Raw genomic sequence first — 23,809 nt, 5'->3', positions numbered from 1 at the left:
GTGCAATGTGACCTACGTACAGGTTATTAAATGAAGCATTATTTATAATACCAAAAGATTAAAAAAGAATGAAAATGTCAGTATGAACCACTCAATTATATTATGGTATATTCATACAATGAAATCTTCAGTTGTAAAAAAACAATCAAGAAACTCTTCATATACTAATATGGGACAATCTCAAAAATATCACATTATATAAAAAGGACAAGCTGAAGAAGTGTACTGTACAGTACCACTTATGGAAAATATCTCTAGAAAGATATTTAAGGAACAAATAACACTTCAGGAAGGAGGAACTGAGTACTAAAGGACGAAGGAGACTTTTCACTTGTATATCATTCTGTCTTTTGAATTCCGAACCATGTTATATGTTCTGTTGAAAAAAAGTTTTTCTTAAGAGACATAATTTTGAAATAAAAATTCCAATAGAAATAAAAAATTCTTTTAGGCAAGTTCAAATTAGCAAGTATTATATTTCTTTCACCCGATTGATAAACTTTTCCAGAATTCCATCGAGTCTTTCAGGCTCCATCAGTTTATTTGCCAATTCCTGCTCCACAGCCATTAGGGCCAGGCCACTAAGCTTCTCTTGTCCCATGGTATGACATAAATATGTTTTAAGACGAGGCAGTATAGAAAATGAATTTTCAGCACTTGCTGAAGTAAATGGCCAAGACAAAGCAATATACAATAACTTTGAAATGCAAGGAATATTATTGTGCAGACCATGCTGAATAAACAAATAGCCAAGATTGATAAAGTTAATGCAATCATAATCTATGACAAAGTTGAGCTTGGCATACTGCCGATAAAATCTAAGTTCTGGGACAATGTCTGCTTCAAGTTTATAAAATTCTTGAATATGTTTGGCTGTTGCTTCATTTAATGGTTCATTCCATTTAAACAACAGTTCTGAAATTTGTTTCATTATGCAATAATCAAACTCTGAAAAACATAATTTTAAATTCTGTAATATAGCATCTAATCCTTGGTAATAAATTCTAATTTTATACTGTTCTTCTGTTGATGTAGGAAAAAACGTACTATCTGAATTGCCCAGATCTATTGTTTTCTGAATTTTTCTTCTTTTCTGAAGAGAAGGTTTTTCAACTTCGAAACCTTTAAAGGTTATTTTTTGACATATTTCCTCTGCTCCATCCCAGACAGTTTTGAAGTACACATCATTTCTTTCAGATGATAAACATTCTAAAATTGCTTCTATTTTTGAAGACAAAGAAAAAATGTCTATGGTTTCACTCTGAAGCTCTTTGGAAAGAATTCCTGTAACACTAAGCACTCGATAAAGAAATTTCAAACAAAAAATAAATTCAAATTTGGAAACTAATGTCAACAAATCACTCAATTCATCAGCCAAGCTTGTGTTTGAAGAATGGCTTGATATAACTTCCAGTGTTTCAATAATCTCTGGAAGACTGTCAATCACAGATAGTAACATATGATCATGGACTGTCCAACATGATTGTGATGTATGTTTCCTGCATGTTTTGTTTTGCCTCAGCTTACAAATGTTTTGAAAATTTGCCAACAATTCCCCAGACATATGAATAGTGTTGAACAAAGAATTAAGAGTATTCAGAGCACTTCGGAGTTCTTTTACTTCTTTGCAAAACCTAATTACTGCTAAATCTAAGAAATGTGCATAACAATGTATATATAAAGCTCTTGGCTCTTCCTTCTTGAATTCTGCTGCAACTTTATTAAATTTTACCCTCAAATTAGTGGTACTATCATAGGCCTGTCCATATATTTTACTCAAATCTACTCCAATTTGCTGCAGATAAGTTTTAATAGTCCTATGTAAGTGGGTCCCAGTCCTCTCTTCAATATCAACAAAACCCAAGAATCTTTCTTTAATTAAGATAGCCTTTGATGTTTTTTGTGGGTATCTTACACAAATTGAAAGCTGTTCTTTAGTGGCACTATCAGTTGTCTCACCACATATTATTGAAAAGGCTGAGGAATCATTGATTTCATTCACAATATCCTGCAACATTTCAGTCTTTATTATTTCAATAATATCATTTTGAATTTGTGTACTATTGTAGAAGTCAACTTGTGAATTCATAAGTCGAAATATTTCTTCTCCTTTATCTTTTGCTCTGATTTCTAACAATTCTAAAAAATTTCCTTTATTCACAGATGAAATAGACTGGTCGTTTCCTCTTAAGAGTAAACATTGCTTTCCAAGAAATAAAATATTTTCAATTATAAGCTTTAGGTATTTTTTATTTCCCTCAATCTGTTTTGAATGAATGGACAAATTTTCATTGACAGCTTCCTCACAAAACTGGTATTCCCTCCAAAACTGCAATGATTTCAAATGCATTTCACTTTTTTCATGCTTTCTGAAATTTTGCAGAGTTTTCTTCCAATTTCTAATCTGGGTTCCTCCATAGCTAAAATTTTTCTGGCAGAACAACTGGCACGAATAACAGAACATCATATCTTTTCTAATACTGTTTCCCGAATGCTGAAAATTTGAACACCAAGATTTTTTAATATTTCGTGATTTATCTTTAACTTTTTGTACTTTGGATGTAAATTTTGGGTGACAGAGTCCATCGTTTATTTTCACAGATTTCACATTGTACACAGGATCCTGGTTTGACATGTTATTTTTTTGTGCTTCTATATTGGAACCAATTGTATGCTGACTGAGTATTGATGAAGACGGCGAAAGGCTTGGCTCTTCCATACTACTCCTATCAGCAACACCACTACTTGATTCACTGGGTGAACTCTTAGAAATCTTTGGGAGAAAATGATAAAATAACACTTGTTTTAACCGTTTTCAAATAATAAATTAAAATATTGAACACATCTAATAACACAGCAAAATGAATGGGTGATATACAGTATGAGCTCCACTAGATGGAAACATTAACAATTATTTATAACTTATTTATTGGCAATTTAGATCCAGCATTAAATGTTTAAAGAATCTTTTGGTATGTAACTGTAATAAAAATTAGTTTTATTGCTCAAATAACTAGAATTGCTTAATAAGTATTAAAAAAAGAAGATCCCCAAGGAAAAAATGACTAATAATCCTTTTGTTTATTCTTATTTATATTTATATATAATTACATATATAAAATCTGCTTATAAAAGACAGTAGCATAAGATAATTAATTAAGATAAAACTTACATCCACAATGACATTTGCCATTAATGTAGAAACTGTACCTGTTAAAATGAATTAGAGCGAAAATTCAAATCTTATACTATAATCTATAAAATAGCATCATAAACTGTAATTGTTTATTTCATGTCGGAAAACGAAAAGAAAATTTAACACATAGGTAGACTCATCAAGTATGACAAGAGTGTTTACGTCAAATATCTAAACATCAACTTTTACCTTGTAAGACATCAGTGTCCATGATAGGCAGGGCATCATGAGTGTCTGCCAATGATACTATATTGCTTATAACTGGAGTTGTATCTTTCTTTGGAGAAAGGAGCTCTCTTAAAGCATCATGCACTCTGGAAACATTTACTAATAAATATAAACAAAAAGATTACTTATAAACTAAGCAGAATCAGTCAGAAAGTACTGTTACATAAGTGTTTCAAGGAACAATGTAAATATCTAATAGCTTAAGGTATTGCTGGGTATTGGAGCAATTCTTATTAGGGCTTAAGAATAGCCAGGTTCTTTAATATAATATTATTAACAACATTAAACTGATAATTTATACTTCCCCATCATTTTATATCTTTTGTCTTTGCACACAATTTCTCAGACCTTTTATACTATTTGCTTGAAATTATGATCAGATTTTTACCGTGAAATTACCCTTGGAAAACAGAAAAGAGATTCCTATGGAATCTCTTAATGGGTATCAATTTCTAACTTTTCCAGGATTCATAAACATCAACAGAGGTAGGTTGGTATCCAAGCTAGTATTGTAGAGATTTCTGTAAAAAGCCAGTGTGTATGATGTACAAACTCTAGGGGCATCATTCACCCTATTGTCTGTGTAAATAGCATCACTGGTTCTACATGAAGCTCTTTGATAGAATACTTAGTTGGTCTTGGATTATTTGTGCTTTTCAATGAGCACACCTTAAAGCATTTCTACCTACCTATACTTTGTGTGAAAAACTTAAAGCCTTGTTTTTACAAAGCAGGGCTAAGTACATTCTATATTGTAATAGAACCATTCTTATCATCAATATATTGCATAAACTCAATACTGACTGAGTGCCTCCTATATATCAAGCCCTGTAGTAGGTGCTCAGTACATATCAATGTAAACATACTACATACATTCATTTATGAAAGGATCTGAACAATCTAAAGACATACATCCCTAATTTTTTTTCTTAAAATGATGATTTGTATCAATCCAATACAATAATCTTTACCAATAAGTATTAAATATTTGGTGGTGAAGTAGCCTCCCTTTTATACTAAAATACTGGAAAACAGTTCTTTGCAACGAGTTTTGGATTGTTTTGACTTTTAAGTCAGTTTAATTTGTAAGTGAGATATGGTTATAAATTAAAGCAAAGTATTAATATTCCTCAATAGTTACCAAACCTCTGCATCTGCTAAACAAACATTACCTGTAGAAGATTCCATCTTAGCTTTATTGTATGCAGAGAAACAATTAATAGAGCAGAAAAGCCCTGTCTTTCTCAAGTCACTGGCAATCTCAAGCATTTCATCTGAGGACTTCAATGATTTGCAAGTAACAGATGTAAGTGTTTTGGCTGGTTTCTGTTTAGAGATTAAAATAATGTTCAGATTCCTGGTATATGACATGCATTGTTAACAAACAAAAGTATACCCCCTACTACTGTTTTTAGTTGAAATATCACAAATAATAATAAAGCCAATTTTTACACTTTCTTAAAAACCAGGAAAAAAGACACTACAGAATGCAATGATGAAAATGAAGGAAATTGATAAATTTATTTCAAAATTATTTTTATTATTTGTCAAATATATTTAACAGCAACAATAATAATACATCTGCAAGCAATGAAGAAAGTGGTCATGGGAGACATTCATCATCCCAGGCAATCAAAGCCTACTGGATAAATAAATAAAGATTTTATCATTATAGGTCTCTTCTCAAAGTCAGCTTGGGCATCAGCGCAGGAAAGCCTTCTAATGGTGCTAAGAAGGAGCAAGAAAAAGGTGCTTAACACACATTAGAGATACCGTGGGAATCACTATTTTTCTAGGCTAATTCCATGGTAAAAATTACAAGTATATTGTAAGAAAGCAGCATATGAGTAGTAAGAAGTGTACAGTAAGTACAGTGAGTTTGATAAGCAGTAAGTGTGCAAAGGAAAAGGATATAAACTGTGAGGTGCACCACCTATTCTTTCTAGTGAAACAGGATCCACCATTCCTGAGCTTAAGAATACAACACTGATGGCAGTGATGGAATAGAACTCCTTTTGGGAGCACACAGCACAAAGACAAATAAAAATATCTCATACAGATTTTCTTATCTGTGAAAGAACAGAATACTGGCAAAGGAACAATGAAACAAAAAGCAGAGAATAATTTTGAAATTTTCTATTTTTATCCTTTATTAGTAAGAATAATTTTTATATTTTTAGAAACCCTTAACTCACCAATATTTAACATTAAGCAACAGTAAGGATACAATTTATAATTAAGTTAATTTGCCATTCCTGTGGGAAAGCTAATATTTAATATATTGTATTAAAAAGATGTGGCCAAAATAATTACAATTAATTATACCAATCAACATTTTAAAATAAAAAGACACCCCATTTTTGGTTCATATATTTGAACAATTATTTTTTTTATTTTTGGCAGCTGGCTGTTATGGGGATCCGAAACCTTGACTTTCATGTTATAATACTGTGCTCTAACCAACTGAGCTAACCGGCCAGCTATTTGAACAATCTTAATTATAGTTCACTAACAATATGAGTTTACTCCATTATTACTGTCATACAATATCTTACATATAGGGCAAAGTGTTACGTTGTGCTTGTTAATTGGTTTACCCAAATCGGCCATGCCCTACCACATGGGCTGAATAACTGGGTACTCAATACAGGACTCACGAAAACAGGACAAGGCCTATTTATTGAATGTGAGGGATAAAGAAAAAGAAGGAATGGCATTTCTTGCCTTTGGAAGGATTCTGTGCCTTCTATTCCCCAATTTCTGGTTCCAAGGCAGAATATTTTCATGGTGGAGGTATTCTGTCATAGCAAATATATGGCTCACACATGACCTATTTGAATTGTAGCTTGTTGGGACTCCTTTCTTCAACCGCTTGTTTTTAGGGAACAATTTATAGGGATAGAGTTGGGTCTCTCAGCGCATATGAACAAGAAAGATATGCAATAGTCACAGTTTATGAACAGGGCTAGACCACTAATTGTGTTCAACTCATAGTCCACCAAAGCAGAGCCAGCTTCTCTGCTCTTAAAAGCACCTACCCAAGGCACTCCTGTCAGAAACAGGTGGCTATTTCTCACTGTATTATTTCCCTCTATGACTAAGAGAAAGCATGTGACATTCTTGATTTATCTTGACATTGCTTAGGCGTAAGAGTTAAACACATGGAATTAAAAATAAAAACACTTTTGTGTTTGGGTCTTACTGACCTGTAGGCTATTGTTATTTTTGCACTTTACTCGTAGTTTATAAACAGGCTTCCATGTGCTTGCCTTTTCTTCAAGATAAGACCATTAATAAGAGATGTTTTAGGAAAATCTCCATATAGCATTTACCATGAATTCTTATGCAAGAAGGAACTGTCAAAAGTCTTCTACTTCATCTTCATTAACTTATCAGCTGAAATTATTCCCAATAGCACTAAAAACTATAACCCCACATTTTCCTAGTAAAACCATTCATAGACAAACAAATGGAAGGAACAATAAATCTTTATTCATACCTGCTTATATGCTATAATATTCTTTGAACTATTAAAGTAATAAGACAGTCCTTCCATTAGATGTATGTGAAACAGACTAGAGCTGGTGTAACAGTAAGCTCCACAGTTGTCACAACAGTTCATGACGAGGTTGTTAGCAGAATGAAACTTGGAAAAGCAGGCATGACTGCAAAGACTATGTTTCACATTCTGGTATTTTACTTCAAACTGAATCTAGGATTAAAAAAAGCATCAGTAAAAACTCTGACATTTAAGCAGAATCCTCAGAATCCCTCTAAGGTTTGGAAAAAATTACAACTTACAACAGTAGTCTTCTGACACATGCTGCACTTGGTCAAAATGCTATTAGTACATATGTTAACAAATGGTTTTCTTTTTTCTTCATACGATAAAAGACAAGATTGGCTGCAAAAATTTTTGCTGGAGGTATCTTCTAGCCGGACACGGATCACATCCTTTAGATTTAAAATGTCTCTAAAAATAAATAACAAGGACACCATTAAATACTTTTACAATTACAATTTCTTTCTCTTCATAAACTAAATGATACCCTCAAACGAATCCCTCCCCTATTTCATTTACCTGAACACCTGTGAAATAGTAGTAAGAACATCAGTCTTGAAATAAGAAAACCTGAATTTGATATCCAGTTGTATTACATATTAAGCAAACTTGGAAGTCATTTATACTCCCTAAATGTTAAATTCCTCACCTATAAAGTAGGGATTATAAAACATATTTGATAGTATAGTTTTTAGGACTATCTATTAGTTGGTGCTGGTGAAAATGATGAGAAATCACATATTCAAACCTACGCAACTTTGGAATCTACAGGACAGATCTCAAAGTATGGTCTGCAGGGCCAAGCCCGTGGCGCACTTGGGAGAGTGCGGCGCTGGGAGCGCAGCGACGCTCCCAACGTGGGTTCGGGTCCTATATAGGAACGGCCGGTGCACTCACTGGCTGAGTACCGGTCACAAAAAAGACAAAACAAAACAAAAAAAGTACGGTCTGCAAACCCCTAGAAGCTCCCCAAGATACTTTCAGGAGGTCTACATGATCAAAACTATTTTCATAATAATACTAAAATGCTTAGAGCACAGTGTTATAACACCAAGGTCAAGGGTTTGGATCCCCTTACCAGCCAGCTGCCAACAAAACAAAACAAAATAAACAAACAAATGCTACTTGCCTTTTTTTTTTTTTTTTTTACTGTATTGACATTTAAGCTGATGGTGCAAAGGCAATGGTGGGACTCCGTAATTCCACTCCTAGGTATACCCCCAAAAGAACTGAAAACAGGTACTTGAACAAGTACAAGTACATGCATGTTCATAACAGCACTATTCACAATAGCCAAAACATGGAAACGGCCATGTTCATTGATAAATGAATGGATAAACAAATTGTGGTATACACACAGAGCAGAATATTATTCACCTATAAAAAGCATGAAGTACTAACATATGCTACAATATGGATGAATCTCAAAAACATTTATGTTAAGGACAAGAAGCCAGACACAAAAAGTCACATATAGTACGATTCCATTTATATGTAATATTTAGAATAGATAAATCCATAGGTATAACTCATTGGTGGTTGACAGGGGCTGAGAAGAGTGAAGAGTGGGGAGAAACTGCTTAATGATTTATTTTGGAGTGATGGAAATGTTTTGGAATAAGAGGTGGTAGTTGCACAACATTGTGAATGTACTAAATGCCAATGAAATGGTTAATTTTTTGTTATATGGATTTTACTTCAATAAATTGGGAAAAGAAAAAAAGTAATGGTGGGTAAAACTGCCAGAGCCTTAGCACAAATCAAGGCAGTGGCACCAACCTGTACTAGTACTCATGTTATTCACTGCCATGTGTTTGCTGTAAACAAAAGCAAACATGTCAGTTTCAATTAAAAATGTCCTTAATGAAACAGAAAAACTTTAAAATTATTTAAACTTGATCCTTGAGTACATCTTTTTTTTTTTTTTTTTTGTCCTTTTGTGACAGGTAAGGGTATCACAACCCTTGGCGTGGTTTCACCCGCACTGCGCTCAGCCAGTGAGCGCACCTGCCATTCCTATATAGGATCCGAACCCGCGGCGGGAGCGCCGCTGTGCTCCCAAGCGCTGCACTCTCCCGAGTGCACCACGGGACCGGCCCTTGAGTACATCTTTTTAACATTCTGTGTGACAAAATGGGACATAAGCATAAAGTATTTCCTTTGCACACCAAAAGATGATGGTTGTCTCAAGGAAAAGCTCATATAGGAACGTTAAGAGTTACAACCTGAATCAGCCACTTCTTTCATGAAACACATTTTTACTTGAAAATACAACTATAAGACAAACTATTTTGGTTTTTTGGAGGCTCGCTAGTAAGGGGATCAGAACCCTTGACCTTGGTGTTATTGGTACCACACTCAAACCAAGTGAGCTAACTGCCCAGCCAAGACAATCTATTACCCAGAAGCTATCTGGCAGATATTTTCTTGAAAATGAATAGTAAGACTGTCACTTCAAGGAAAACAACTGACAGTACTTATTGCCAGTGATAAAATTCAAGCTTTCAAGTGAAAACTGGAATTTTAGAAAACTTGTATCTGCAACCTCCTGCTTGATTGCTCCCCGACACTTAACAACTTTTCTAATGAGGTTGGTGGTGATTTTTAAAATACTGCATAATGAAACATGTCAACATTCTGTAGAACTCAGTGAACTAATATCCATTAAAAGTGTGAGACATGTCATAACACTATGGTCAAGAGTTCAGATCCTGTACCAGCCGACTGCAAAAAAAAAAAAAAAAAAAAGGGTACAAAAATATACTAATGATTTTTAATGTAACAGAATACAAAAAGTTCACTGATAAGATTTCAGATTCTACACTGCAACTAACCTTTAAGAAACTACCACTTGATTTTTGGTGCAGTATCAAAGAATATCCACAATTATCTGAAAGGCTATTAAAACACTGCTCTCTTTTCCAATTACATATTTGTGAGGCCAGATTTTTCTTCACAGACTTTGGCCAAAACAACATTTTACGATAAACTGAACACAGAAGCAGATATGAAAATCCAGCCAGACATTAAAGTGGCTTGCAAAACTGATAAAACAATGCCACTCTTCTCACTAAATTTTAAAAATATGGCTGATTTTCATAAAAATTGTTATTTAATTTTTAATGCAGTAAATACTGATACATTATAACCTACATAACTAAAGCTCTTCGGATGTTCAATAATTTCTAAGACTGTACAGGGGTCCTGAGACCAGTAAGTTTGAGAACTGCCTCTACAGGAAATATCAAGATACCTGGCTACCTAGAATCCTTAGAATATCAATCTTTGAGGATAATAGTTTTTAAGATGATCTACTCCTGAAATTAACGCTATTTCAACACTTCAACATTTTCAAATTTTTAGTGTATTAGGAACTTGCCATCTTTTAAAACAAGACAGTACTGAAAATAACAGGTTCATTTTATCACATTAGTCATTTTACTGATTTAAAATACACCTTTAGGTCCCCACATCATGGGCACGAGGAGTTACAATCAGCTTTTATCTCATGAATATTCATAACCCCCCAAAAAAATGGTGGTCGGGAAATGGTTCTAAGGGCTTTAAAAGAAGAGAGTCTGCCTTTTGCTCTCTCTGCTTCCACCACCTTTTCTTTTCTTTTTTTTTTTTTAAAAGATGACCGGTAAGGGGATCTTAACCCTTGACTTGGTGGTGTCAGCACCACACTCTCCCCAGTGAGCCAACTGGCCATCCCTATATAGGGATCTGAACCCATGGCCTTGGTGTTATCAGCACCACACTCTCCCAAGTAAGCCACGGGCCGGCCCTGCCTCCACCATCTTGCAATGTAAAACACCTGGGTCACTGTCACCACCACCAGATGGACTTTCGACTTCCCAGGCTCAGAAACTGTAAGCAATAAATGTCATTTTTCTTTATAAGTTATAAACAAACAAACAAACAAAAAAACCCCTTTAGTACCAGTGCGCCCCCCCCCCGCCCCGCCACAGTGCTACATTTTGGAAGATCCAAAATAACTGCTACATGATTAATTTTTCAGTAAGTTGCTCCCTATACAGTTAAATGATAGAACAGAAGGGCTACAATGATCCCACTTATAGAGAATTTCAAATGAAAAGAATAGAAAAATAAGTTTTGGAAGTCATATTACTTAAAGTTGAATAGATACAGAACTCCTCACATTTTAATTTCTGCAAACCTCTCAATTAACAAAAAAGCGATTTCTGAAGAATCTGTTACAGGAACTGAAAGCAGAAAGCAGCTTCTTTTCACTAAAACAAGATGGTATGTCTCCAGAAAAAATGAAAATGTAGAAAATTACAACCAAGACTCTGATCAAGATCTATTTAGGGAAGTAAAAGGGGGCATAATTTAGAATTATATACTTTGAGCAATTTGAACAAGTTCTCTTGGTAGGAGCTGGTGAATTGGCAGATGAAATATACTCAGTGATGCATGGTATGGAGCAGAAGAACTGAGCAGACCCTTTCCTCTGATAAGCAGTTTGCCCCTTATGGAGAATTTTTTTACAACCAGAACAGGAAAGCTGATTGGCTGTGGTTGAAACTGAAGGAAGTATTTTATTCAAGCAAGGTGATGCCAGAGAAAGCTGAAGGCCTTCAGTCAACTGTGAATCTATAAAAACAAAAGAGAAAAAAAAATAGTATTTACATAAAATTAATTATACATTCTTTCATTTTCTATTAGAGGTTACTTCTCCTGGACTTGAAACCCACACAAACAGTGCAATATTCAAAGGCATTTTTAAAAAGAAGAATAAGATGGCTATCATACTGGTCAGAATAAATATGATTAATTTAAATAATTCTATTACCACTGTCTGAAAACGTAGTGTTTATTTTCAGATCATTCTCCTGAGTTTTGGGCTGTTGGACTTGACAATACTCCTAAAAAAGAGTTGAAAATGGTGAATACAATGCATTCAAGACAACCAGTCATTCATTAGAAAATGATAAATTATGCTCAAGTCTGTTCAATGAACTGTATAACTGAACTGAACCAAGGTACCTAGGTAAACATTCCCCTTTTGGTGTCCTTTGGCTGATTACATGAGTCACTTAATATATTATTTTCTGATATCCAGAGGTAACTTTATAATATTTGTTAATATAGTTGCTCAGTAGCCACTACCTATAGAGAGTAGACATCCTCAATGACACCTATTTTCCCTACTTGTTCTAATCATTAGGCCCAGAAGTTATTAGATTGGGCTGAATGATTCTTATAAAGGAAGATTTTTTTCAGAGCAGCAGGCAATTTCATGGCCACCATATCTGTGGAATATATTATAAAGCATATGTACTTCAGAGGGCCTGGTTTTCCAAAGCCTTACAGTTTCAGATATTGACCTTGCAAAGGACAGGAAATTTTCCTCAGGCTATAAAGTCTCTGGTGTAAGACAAAGATTTGTGGTACAGCAAGGTTACTGGCTCAAGGACAGACTAGTTACTGATTGTTATGTAAAGATACTGAGAAATTGCTGTAAGAAAGGAATGTTTGCTAGATCAAACTTTTGTTGCTGGATCACTTAATTGTCTAATGGAATGTCATCTGACTTGTTTCACTGAAAGTTACCAGCCTACATTGTTAAACTATAACCCAACCTATGTTCTCTTCTTGTAACTTCCTGGTCTGGAAAATAAATGCAGGAAGAGAACCCCAATTTGGGGTTAATTTCCCAAGGAAGGGATGCCTCTCGCTTGAGGGTTCCGGGGAAGTTAACCACTTCGGGGCTTCTCACTGCTCAGAAGAGATGGGTTTTGAGTAATCCTTTGTGCCTCTGTCACCCCAGGGAAGTGGGGTGACAAATCCGTGGGGGGCAAAGCAACACATATCCAAAATGGGTTGAATGTCCATGGGTTGAAGAAGCAAGATACGTCCTAGATGAATAACATTCCCCAGTATCACTAACTTGATGGGAATCACCCGTATTTAATACTGACCTACTTTAGACTATTTCTACACAGAATACTAGAAATAAATTTAAATACAATTCTCTGATTTACTTTTGTCTCATGAAAAATTTCAGCTGGTTCATATATAAACATTCTAAGGAGATCTGGACCTACTTATAGTACTCACAACTTGAGTCAGTTTATCCTTTATAGGCTCTTCAGTATGTGATATTTCTGTTTTTAAAAATTTAAACATGAAACTAACTTGGATAAAAAAAATTATAAAGAAAAAAGTTTTAGGAACTTAAAATGTATTAATTCCACTACTTAATAGAGGCAGTAGCATAAAAACATACAGTTTGTTATTTATATTTGTTACTTACATTGTTTCAAGTTAAGAGAAACAAAAATGTGTTAACCTTAGCTAGGTCCTTACCACCCTATACAATCCTTTTATACAGTCAAAATCCCAACTGCAAACAGCCTATTCTCTCAAGTCATTTTCTTTCTTTCTTTTTTCTTAACTTTACTCATTTTTATTTTTTACTCAAATCACTTTCTTGCATATATGGTACTTGCTACAACACTTAATACCATATACCTTGTATTATTTGATCAAATGCTTTGGGAAAGATAAGGAGTTAAGTTTTTCAAACAGTAAACTAGCAACTTCATAACTAAGATTTATAATTAAATGCTGCTCTAGAAAAAAGCAAATAAGGCAAAATATTTACTTGAGCATTGTCAGGTTCTGTCTTAATTTCATCTAGCCGCCCCAGCTGTGGTGTTATTGCTTTGTCACATTCATCACCTAAAGGTGGTTCTTTCATTTCGGCATCTGATGCAAAGGAATCCTGCAGTTCCAAACTAATGGGGTTCTTTGTGGAGAACAGTTTCCAGATTCCTAAAATAAAATATATTGATAAAGATTAGTCCTTTTAAATATGGGTTTCTAGACAACTCGGCATCCAGGATCCTTCACAGTATGAATACTGGCTTCCTTCCCTTTATCCATTATTCCTCAATATAGTTTTGCTTTACACTTCTCTGGCAGCTACCACCTCTGTGCTTTCTTCTGGAACTAGTCTCCATTTCTGTTCCCTCTGGATGCAGCAGAAAACCACCAAACCTACAGGTCTTAGAAAATGGCTGGCCTGTTGACAGGTCAGTTGGCTAGAGCATGGTGCTGATAACACCAAGGTCCATGGTTTGATCCCTGTACCAGCGAGCCACCAACAAAAACAAAAAAAAGTCTTAGAAAATGTAAAGCCTTCTAGAATTTGAAGTTAATCCAATTACCTGTGCTCACTACCCCCTGTCCCACCCTCCAGTTATCCACTCTCATCAGCTTCTTCAACTCCTCTTCCCCTACATCTTGGTTCCTGTCACATAAACATTTAAATACATTCGCAGGTGGGCCCTAGTGCTGGTAACACCAAGGTCAAGGGTTCGGATCCCACTGCTGGTCAGCTTCCCCCCACCCCTCCTGCCAAATACATTCAAGGATCCAATTTCTAAAGCTATTACCTTCTCTCTGATTGCTCCTCATCCCTGAAATTTTCTATTTCCTTGAAGTCTATGACTTTTAAACTTCCTATTTCTCCTCTTACCTCTTTGCCAGTGTTTTCCAATAACACTTATTTTACCTGTTTCTAAAATATGTGTCTTCCTCCAAAACACAATTCCCCAGTACTCTTCTTACTTAATCGATGGGCACAACCTTAGATTCAATTATCCCCTATAGACTGATTTTCCCCTACATTCCTGAGCTCCAGTCCATATACCTAACTGCCTATTAAATATCTCCATTTGGATGCTCCACAGGTCCTTTAAACTCAAGAGATTTAAAACTGTGAATGCTGAAAGAGCCAATTCGTTGAGATAATCCTAAGTGGCTTAACTGGGTCTAAATACTGAACGGAGCCGAGTAACCATTTGCTGACTAGAGGTTACACACATACCCTGTCTGGGGCTTTCACAGGCTGCCTATGCAACTGGAAACTGCTGTGAGGTCTTCACCAACTGAATTTAATTAATGAACTGCAACCTGCCAAGTGTTAACTGGCCAGAACTCTGCAAGCCAGAATCTCTCATTTGCATAGAAGGACCAGAATGGAAACCTGCATGGGAAATTTTGCCATATAAGTCTTTCCCTCTTTCTGGCAGCATTTTCACTTTGTAGCAAAGACTGCATCTCCCTAATTTGTGAACTGTTTACCAAATAGTCTCCCTTATCTCCAAATTCTTTTCCAGTAGAACTTAACAAAACTATATTCTTATATTACCCCCACAAAACTATTTCACATATTTCCCTTTTTGGTAAGTGGCACTATCGTATATACCCAATTTCCTAAGCCAGAAATCTAGGAGTAGTCCTCAATTCCTCTTCTTCCCAAATCTAATTACCAAATTGGAGCTAATTTATCTTCTAAATATGTCTTGAATCTATTTTTCCACTATACATCATGCCTGCTTCTCCCTATCCCCAAATCAATGGATTCCTTTTTGGTAAACAGCTAGCTAAAATCCAAAAACACAGCATAAAAGATTGTTGTGAATTCACTTAAAAAAGAATTCCATTTTATAATTTTTTTTGGTGGCTGGCCTGTAAGGATCTAAACCGTTGACCTTGGTGTTATCAGCAGCATGCTCTAATGGAGTGAGTCACTAGCCAGCCCTCCATTTTATAATTTTTGAGGAACTACAGGAGCCTTTAGATTGCTCAGCCCAAGGCCTCTTTCTTAAGGACAGACTGGTTCCCTGTGTTTTCCTTTTTCCTTGACTGAGGCCTACTTTCCACTTTTCTGGTAGCTGTCACCTCTGATCCTAAAATCCTTTGGAACTTTTTCCCTTCCTGCCACCTTAGCTTGGCTGCAGAGTGCAAGTGTCCTGTCTCCTGGACTTCCTTTCCTTCATCACTCCCAAGAAAAACAGATACTCTTAAAAAGGGATTTACTAATAATTATTATGGAGGGGAGAGGATAACTAATACAAATACTGAGAAATTAATGTTCTTATAGGAATAGTTCCAGGTGTATGGTTTTATTCTGAGTTAGTACGTGAAAGACCTTAGTAATTCTACCATTATTTTTTATTTCTGAGGCTGGGGCTTAACCATCTCCCCTCATCCCCATCTTTGACTCAGATTTTATTGAAAGCTCTGATCCCAAGGCAGAATATTAAACAAATAAGGTCTGACTGTGAAGTGCAATAAACAGCTCATATGGTCTCTGTCTAGCCCATTTGAACATTACACACAACCAGCAAAGCAAAACTCACTGGAAATTAGCTACTATATTGTCATTAAGTAGATTCCCTTCAGTGGAAAGTAAATATGCTATGCAAGTCTAAACATCAATTAAAAACAAAGTACCTAAGTTAACCAAGGAGGTGAAAAATCTCTATAATGAGAACTACAAACCACTGCTGAGAGAAATTAGAGAAGATACAAGAAGATGGAAAGATATCCCATGCTCTTGGATTGGAAGAATCAACATAGTGAAAATGTCCATACTACCCAAAGTGATATACAAATTCAATGCAATCCCCATCAAAATTCCAAAGACATTTTTCTCAGAAATGGAAAAAACTATCCAGACATTTATATGGAACAATAAAAGACCATGCATAGCCAAAGCAATGCTGAGAAAAAAATATAAAGCTGGAGGCATAACACTACCTGACTTTAAGCTACACTACAAAGCTATAATAACCAAAACAGTATGGTACTGGCATAAAAACAGACACACTGACCAATGGAATAGAATAGAGAATCCAGAAATCAACCCACACACTTACTGCCATCTGATCTTTGACAAAGGCACTAAGCCTATTCACTGGGGAAGGGACTGCCTCTTCAGCAAATGGTGCTGGGATAACTGGATATCCATATGCAGGAGAATGAAACTAGATCCATACCTCTCACCGTATACTAAAATCAACTCAAAATGGATTAAGGATTTAAATATACACCCTGAAACAATAAAACTTCTTAAAGAAAACATAGGAGAAACACTTCAGGAAATAGGACTGGGCACAGACTTCATGAATACGACCCCAAAAGCACGGGCAACCAAAGGAAAAATAAACAAATGGGATTATATCAAACTAAAAAGCTTCTGCACAGCAAAAGAAACAGTTAACAGAGTTAAAAGACAACCAACAGAGTGGGAGAAAATATTTGCAAAATATACATCTGACAAAGGATTAATATCCAGAATATATAAGGAACTCAAACAACTTTACAAGAAAAAAACAAGCAACCCAATTAAAAAATGGGCAAAAGAGCTAAGCAGGCATTTCTCTAAGGAAGATATACAAATGGCCAACAGACATATGAAAAAATGCTCAACATCACTCAGCATCCGGGAAATGCAAATCAAAACCACATTGAGATACCATCTAACCCCAGTTAGGATGGCTAAAATCCAAAAGACTCTGAACGATAAATGCTGGCGAGGTTGCGGAGAAAAAGGAACTCTCATACACTGTTGGTGGGACTGCAAAATGGTGCCGCCTCTATGGAAAATGGTATGGAGGTTCCTCAAACAATTGCAGATAGATCTACCATACGACCCAGCTATCCCACTATTGGGAATATACCCAGAGGAATGGAAATCATCAAGTCGAAGGTATACCTGTTCCCCAATGTTCATCGCAGCACTCTTTACAATAGCCAAGAGTTGGAACCAGCCCAAATGTCCATCATCAGATGAGTGGATACGGAAAATGTGGTACATCTACACAATGGAACACTACTCAGCTATAAAAACGAATGAAATACTGCCATTTGCAACAACATGGATGGACCTTGAGAGAATTATATTAAGTGAAACAAGTCAGGCACAGAAAGAGAAATACCACATGTTCTCACTTATTGGTGGGAGCTAAAAATTAATAAATAAATTCACACACACACACACACACACACACAAAACCGGGGGGGGGGGGGGGAAGAAGATATAACAACCACAATTACTTGAAGTTGATACGACAAGCAAACAGAAAGGACATTGTTGGGGGGGAGGGGGGGAGGGAGAAGGGAGGGAGGTTTTGGTGATGGGGAGCAATAATCAGCCACAATGTATATCGACAAAATAAAATTAAAAAAAAAAAAAAAGTACCTATATGCTTTGGCATCTCAGAACTCCTTTAAACATGTCATTACACAAATAGGAAAATAATGGGAAGCACCCTGAAAACTTAATTAATTTACAATATTTCTGAGGCAGTGGAAAATGGTATGTAACATTTGTCTAGCTATGAGGAAAACAAAGAGCCAAAAAAAAAAAGTTTTCCAAGAAGTTCGTGAAAAAAAAAGAAAAGATAATACGAATTTTTCCGTGAACTTTTTGAAGTACCCTTGTATATGAATGACAAATTTATTACTTCCTTTTCCAACAAGATGCACATTAGAGTAAAATAAACCCTAGAGACTTTCTTTTAAAATAGTCCTATCCATCTTTCCAAACTAGGGCTAAAACACAGTATGTCAGAATATTAATAGTCAAAGGATAAATGTGGCACATGTTCCTGCTGGTCAATACTATATAGTAGTAAGTACTTGAAAACATTTTAATTTAAACCAAAGAGGTACACGTTATGGAGCAGAAAACAAAATTCACATTCATTTCTAAAGGAAAACACGAGATTGCAAAGAAATTGGAAGTTATCAAGTTACTTTCAGACACGCATGCAGACCTCCCCAGCTACTTCATCCATGTTCCTTCTGTAAATTCAATACAATATTGCTTGTATAAACCAGATGCTTCAAATTGCTTCATCTTAGTCTTTTAATTCCTCTTCACTATATCTGTGATCATACTGTTTTCCTTCCTGTTAAAGTCATTTCTGTCTATTCAAATCCTACTCAGTTTGTAAACCAATTCAGCTCTAGATTTTATCAAATTGGCAAGAATTAAAAACAAAACTGATAAATCCAGGCATGACAGAATAGCCTTTAACATACTAAACTCTCTCACTGGAAACTATTATAAAATTAACAGGCTTTACCATTGAGGGCACTTTCCAGGACAGAGCTGTGGAAAAAGCCCAAGCAGAAAACAGCAGGAGACACAGAAGTTCTGGGTTCTGAAGTGGCTGGAACTCAAGAGGCTCAGTCTGGGAGGAGGGAACTACAAAGAAATAAACTCCTGAATTTGCATACAAATCTCTCCCTCATCCAAGTCACTGGCTGACTCCTAAACAGCACGACTATAGAGACCTCAAAAAACTTAGGAGAAAACACTAGTTGGGAGGCTAAAGAGTTGAGAAGAGATTATACTTGTTATGAAGAGCTAAGAAGGGAGTTGAAATTTAAGACAAGCAAAGGTATGGGGGTCTTGGTAAAGACCTGGACTTTCGGTTGAAACTCTAGGAGAGCTTCATCCTTGGAGTAAGGGCCATGCCTCAGGAGAAAAGACCACTCCCTAGAAGAAAAAGCAAACCAAAACAGACCAGCTCTAACAAGGCCTAAAACCAACCCTCAACAGAATCAATGTAATCTGCTACTAAAGGAAACTTAGCCCCCTTTGATAGAAGTGTGTGCAGACTCTAAAAATTTTTATCCACAATGTCCAGATTCCAATAAAAATTTATGGGCAAATAATAATGAAAGAAGTCCCAAAAAGACAATAAAAACAAACCTACAGATGACTTGTATTGGTATTATCAGGCAAAGACTTTGATATGTTTTAGAAAATAGAGAAAAAGATGGAGAAGTTCAGCAGAGACCTGGAATCCATAAAAAGAGTCAAATGGAAATTCCAAGGTTTATGGGTTCAGATCCCCCTGCTGGCCAGTTGGGGGAAAAAAAAGAAAAGAAAAAAAATTCCATAATTGGAAAATGAAATAGGGAAATTAAGAATTCAATAGATGAATCTAACAACAAATTAGTGAACTAAAAGAAGACAGGTTAGTAAAAAGTAGTCAGACGGACCCACAGAGAGATAAAAAGATGAAAGATACAAATAATATGACATGTGGCACATGTTAAAAGTCTCAGAATAAGGGCCTGCCTGTGGCTCACTCGGTAGAGTGCGGTGCTGATAAAAGTCTCAGAATAAGAGAAAGTAGATAATGCAACAGAAGCAATATTTGAAGAAATATTTGCAAAACTGAAGAAAAACATCAAACGAAGTGAATTCAAGAAGCTCTATGGATCCCAAACAAGAAAAATATAATGAAAAACACAAGTAGGCATATCATAGTCAAACTGGTGAAAACCCAAGGTAAAAAAGAAAATCTTAAAAGCAGCAAGAGAAAAAAAGACACATTAACATACAGGGGAACAAAAACAAGAATGAAGGCTATCATCTTGTTAGAAACAATGCAGGCCAGAAGCCAATTTACAGTTCTCGGGAAAAAAATCTACCTAAAATTCTATATCCAGAAAAATATCCTTCAAAATTAAGGGTGAAATAAAGACTTTTCAGGTAGATGAAAATGGTGAAAATTTATTACCAGCTAACCTACAATGTAGGAATACTAAAGGAAATTCTTTAAGCTAAAGTGAAACACAGTATAGATGGAAATTAGGCATAAAAATTGTAAGGGAAGAAGTAAACTGTCTTTACTTGTAAACAAGACTGCCTATGGAATCTCCCCCAATCCACCCAAAAAACAAACTACTAGCATAAGTGAATTCAGCAGGATCCTAGGATAGTACCAGGTTGGTATTAAGAGTTTCCTCTCTCATCACTTCTCTTCAACATTGTACTAGAGGTTCTAGTCAGATCAATAAAGGAGAAAAAAAAAAGATAAATTTTGATAGAAAATCCAAAACAATCTCCAAATCATTAAGTAAACTTAGCAAGGTCAATATTCAAAAATCAATTATATTTCTTTGCACAACTAGGAAATAAAAATGCAAAAACGATCATTTTCTATGGTATCATAAACATCAAAACAGCAATAAATCTAATAAAAGATGTCAGGACCTCTACACTAAAACAAAACATTGCTGAGAGCAATTTAGGTAGATTTAAATAAGTGGAGAGATATACCAGCTCACTGAGTAAAAACTCAATATTAAGTCAATTTCCCCTAAATTCAGCTGTGGATCAAAATCCCAGCAAGGGTTTTTGTGATACTTGCAAGATAATTCTAATGGGTATAGAATCTAGAATAGCCAAGACGACCTCAAAAAAGAAAAAAGTTGAAAGATTTATTAAGCTACAGTAATTAAGATAGTGTGGTATGGACACAAGCAAAAACAAAAGAACTAATAGAACAGTCCAAAAGCAGATATACTACTATCTCTTATTTCTTTGCATTATACCTACTTCTTTATACATTATACTTTGCAAAGACTTGTTTTATTCAGTTGAGTTTTGCAAGCTCATTTAGGGAGGATGGCTTGATAGGGAGGATGCAGGTAGAAGGCCAAATGCTCTTCAAACCAAACTAAAACGTCCATGCTTAATTCTGCAGGCAATGGAGAGCCGCCATTCATGAAGTGCCTGGGTCCTGGGGTTACAGATACAAGCAGTATGTCTAGACCCTCATAATGCTCTGCCTAGCAAGGTATATGTGCAACACTGTAAGTATATACAAAACAACAGAGAAATGAGAGATGAGAAGTTAGTCAAAAAAGTCTTCTGGAAGGCGAAATTTGAGCTAGGTTTTTAAAATAAAAATTTACTTTAAAAAAACCTAACAAAATCATGAGATACACTTAACTGTGTTATATAACAAGTATTAAGTATTTTGGAGACCTCCAATGCATTAACTTGTGTTAGATTAACAGAGACCTTCAGAAAATAGTTTTTCCTGCCATTTGGGCAAATATAGTTCAATTGTGTGTACCTGTGGCATTGACTAGGCAGGTTACAGGTTTGCACCAATCTTTTTTTGGATTCCGGCTTGTATATGTTCACTCACTTATACCCTAGAAGCAAATTCACTATTTTAGCAAGTATATGTACTCCTTTAAAGCTTTTGCCTCAGTCTAAGAGTTAAATGGGCAGTGTTGTAAAAAAGCTCTTGTTATAAATTTGGGGGGCTTCTCACCTCATCTGTCTGTGATGGGGAATATAAGTTATTGTCAGATGTCATTAGTAACTCAATTCTTAAAGCAAAAATTCTCCACTTACCTCCTTTCAAGCGTCTGGTTCAGTTTAATTGAAAAGTATGCTGACATTGCATCCTGAGAAAGCTGAGTAAGTTACTGTTTGCAAATACTAGTCCATGCAAACCAAGATATTCTCAGTCCTGTGCACTAAAGCAAAATACCGCACCTTCATCCAATCCCAATTTCAAATCAGAATTCATCAAGAGTCAAACTTTTATAATAATTATTTCATTTCTTTTAGCTGGGATCCCTTGTACAATTCTACTTGTAAAAGGAGTTCCATGATGCTTTTCCTAAGTTTCCAAAATCGTTGCCTAATGCAAAGAGAGCTTCAGGTGTGATGAGATGAATGTTTTAGAAACAGAGGCCGCGGGGAGAGACCAAGAGCTGAAAGCCCAGTTACGACGCTGGAGCAGCAGGCGGCGAGAACAGCTGGAAGTTGGGGGGAATGACCCCTCTTCCCGACTCTCTGCGGGCAAAGGGGTCAAAGGGGGCGACAAACAATCCAGGACAGGCCCTAGCCGGAGTTCCCGACCCGTCCACGGCCGAATCCGTACTCAGGGTTCCGTCTCTAGAACCCAGGCCCGATACGCGCGTTATCCTCCCGCAGACGCGAGGAGCTCTGCCCCTCCCCGGTGAGGCGCAGGAGTAAAGACCGAAACCAGACCCGTACAAGGAGGCTTACTGATTTCTCCACGGACGCTCCCGGCGCGAAGCTTTTCAAAGGCTCTTCCAAGCAAAACGGTCCCGCTGGCCCCGCCCCTTTCCCGCCGTCCTCTGCGGCGGAGCATGCGCAGCGCAGCCGGCCCAGAGCGCCCCCATCTCCGTACTTTGAAAAAGGCGACCTTGGAAGAGGGGGAGGGGAAGAGTCCTTATGTCCTCATAGAGTGTTACCGTTGAAGTCGTTTCTAGCTGGCAGCCAAAATGGGACCGTTAAAGTCTAGCGCAGCATTGGGACTAAGAGCTCAGGAAGGGCAATTAGATTTTCTGGATTCGAGCGATGGCTCTACCACTTAGCTGTGTGCGAGGAAGCAATTTGACAACTTCTGAAAATCCCAATTTCTTCATCTTTGAAATGAAGATAATTATAGTGCCTACATCACAGGCTTGTGAAGATTAGAAAGGAAATGTTAGTAAATGCCAAGTGCAGAGTTGACTCCTAGTAAAAGGAATTATCCACAGAGATACAGGGGATTCAGACTTTTTCCATTTTGGGGAGTTCTTACTGTCTTAAAATTAAAATTCCAAAACTGTGTCAAAAATTACAGTATATTTTAAATGTTTATATTTAACAAATTAATACTTTCAACACCTAAAAATGTATAAGATCAAATAATTGTGTAATCCCTAAAGTCGTAACAGGATTATGAAAACATATATAAAGATGAATGATTAGCATCATTTCCAGAGGGGAAAAAAAGTTGAATGATGAACTTATTGCCATCTTGTCTTTGACTTCAGAAGTTATGACTTCTTAAGGACTTGTTACCAAAAGTCTAAATTTCAGACCCTTTGTGAAGGTGAGGTCCAGACTACAAGGTCCTCCTGACTCCTGCTGCTGTGGTCCCTAAATATCCTTTAGAGTTAACCTTAAATTCAGACCCTTTGGTGATTTTCAAATATGGGTAATTTATTCCAAGTCACTCAGAGACTCAGTGACTGGGATTAGACCAGAACCCAGAAATGAGGTTCACTCGGCTTCCAAAGGCAAGTGGTATTATTATAACTAACTTCCTAGGGAGTTAAAAAATGATAGTATTACATCAAGACCATGAGATCCATGCAAATATAACCTTAAAGAAGATTTAACATAACTAAAATTATGACTGATAACATACTAGATTTTAAAAATTGTA

At 36.1% G+C, this 23,809-nt stretch overlaps 1 protein-coding gene across 2 annotated transcripts; it reads right to left on the bottom strand.

The window, feature by feature from the left end:
* Window positions 1–188: 188 nt before the first annotated feature.
* Window positions 189–22,715, bottom strand: ZMYM1 (zinc finger MYM-type containing 1). Of its 2 annotated transcripts, none has more exons than XM_063105187.1 (10): window positions 22,639–22,715; window positions 13,618–13,787; window positions 11,803–11,875; window positions 11,354–11,603; window positions 7,226–7,397; window positions 6,924–7,136; window positions 4,597–4,750; window positions 3,386–3,523; window positions 3,173–3,210; window positions 189–2,773 (listed from the first exon to the last, which is right to left on the bottom strand). In XM_063105187.1, the coding sequence occupies exons 2-10, from the start codon at window positions 13,711–13,713 to the stop codon at window positions 473–475; spliced, it is 3,435 nt and encodes a 1,144-aa protein (XP_062961257.1). In that variant the 5' UTR covers window positions 13,714–13,787; window positions 22,639–22,715; the 3' UTR covers window positions 189–472. The 2 variants fall into 2 exon arrangements, with proteins under 2 accessions (XP_062961257.1, XP_062961256.1); XM_063105186.1 differs by having other exon boundaries at window positions 21,976–22,680.
* Between the last annotated feature and the right edge of the window lie 1,094 nt (window positions 22,716–23,809).

Source organism: Cynocephalus volans, chromosome 8 (assembly GCF_027409185.1).
Source record: "Cynocephalus volans isolate mCynVol1 chromosome 8, mCynVol1.pri, whole genome shotgun sequence".
NCBI lineage: Eukaryota > Metazoa > Chordata > Mammalia > Dermoptera > Cynocephalidae > Cynocephalus > Cynocephalus volans.
The sequence above is the reverse complement of the archived record's forward strand: the minus strand, read 5'-3'. Positions and strand labels throughout refer to the sequence as shown.